General features: G+C 52.6%; 1 protein-coding gene across 2 annotated transcripts in view; it reads right to left on the bottom strand.

Moving 5' to 3' along the window:
* The window catches only part of LOC310853466 (kinesin-like protein KIF21A), a 67,743-nt gene extending 67,455 nt beyond the window's left edge, over window positions 1-288 (bottom strand). For both annotated transcript variants that reach the window (XM_083757805.1, XM_083757806.1), the window contains exon 1: window positions 1-288. This exon is cut by the window's left edge and continues 8 nt beyond it. In XM_083757805.1, coding sequence (XP_083613931.1) covers window positions 1-42 — 42 coding nt within the window. In that variant the 5' untranslated portion in view covers window positions 43-288.
* Between the last annotated feature and the right edge of the window lie 241 nt (window positions 289-529).

Genomic DNA, 529 nt, shown 5'->3' with positions numbered 1-529 from the left:
GACCCGCACCGTGCTCTCATCCTGTCCCCCGCAACTCGTCATGTTTGTCACCCCGAAGGACCAACCCGGGTTCAAAATAGACAGATGATGTCCCCGTCGGCTTTCTCCTTTATCGGCTTAACGACGAGGAGAGAGAGTCACCTCCTCACCCCCTCCTTCCACGAGCATGGAACACACACAGCCTGGTGGTCGTTTTTTTAAATTTGCATATTATCACACATAAATATGCTGTCCCTTTCACCTGTGCGCGCGGTGCATATTAATAAAGTAAAAATGTCGGTGACGTTGTTGGACTACTACTAGGTCCGTTGGAGGTCGCATGTCCAGCGGTCTGTGTGAGACACAGAGCCCCGCTCTCCCCCTCCCTCCACCGGCTGCAACGGAGCTCCTCCTCCTCCTCCTCGGCTCGGTTGGTTGGTTGGTTGGTGGAGGCAAGGTTATAACGAAATCGATTACCTATACAATTAAGTGACTCTAGGGGTAGAGTAACCTCGCGTCACCAGGCTTTTAGGGGTAGAGTCGCTTTACA

The sequence above is a fragment of the Protomyctophum parallelum genome (genome assembly GCF_964188405.1).
Source record: "Protomyctophum parallelum genome assembly, chromosome: 22".
Lineage (NCBI taxonomy): Eukaryota > Metazoa > Chordata > Actinopteri > Myctophiformes > Myctophidae > Protomyctophum > Protomyctophum parallelum.
The sequence above is the reverse complement of the archived record's forward strand: the minus strand, read 5'-3'. Positions and strand labels throughout refer to the sequence as shown.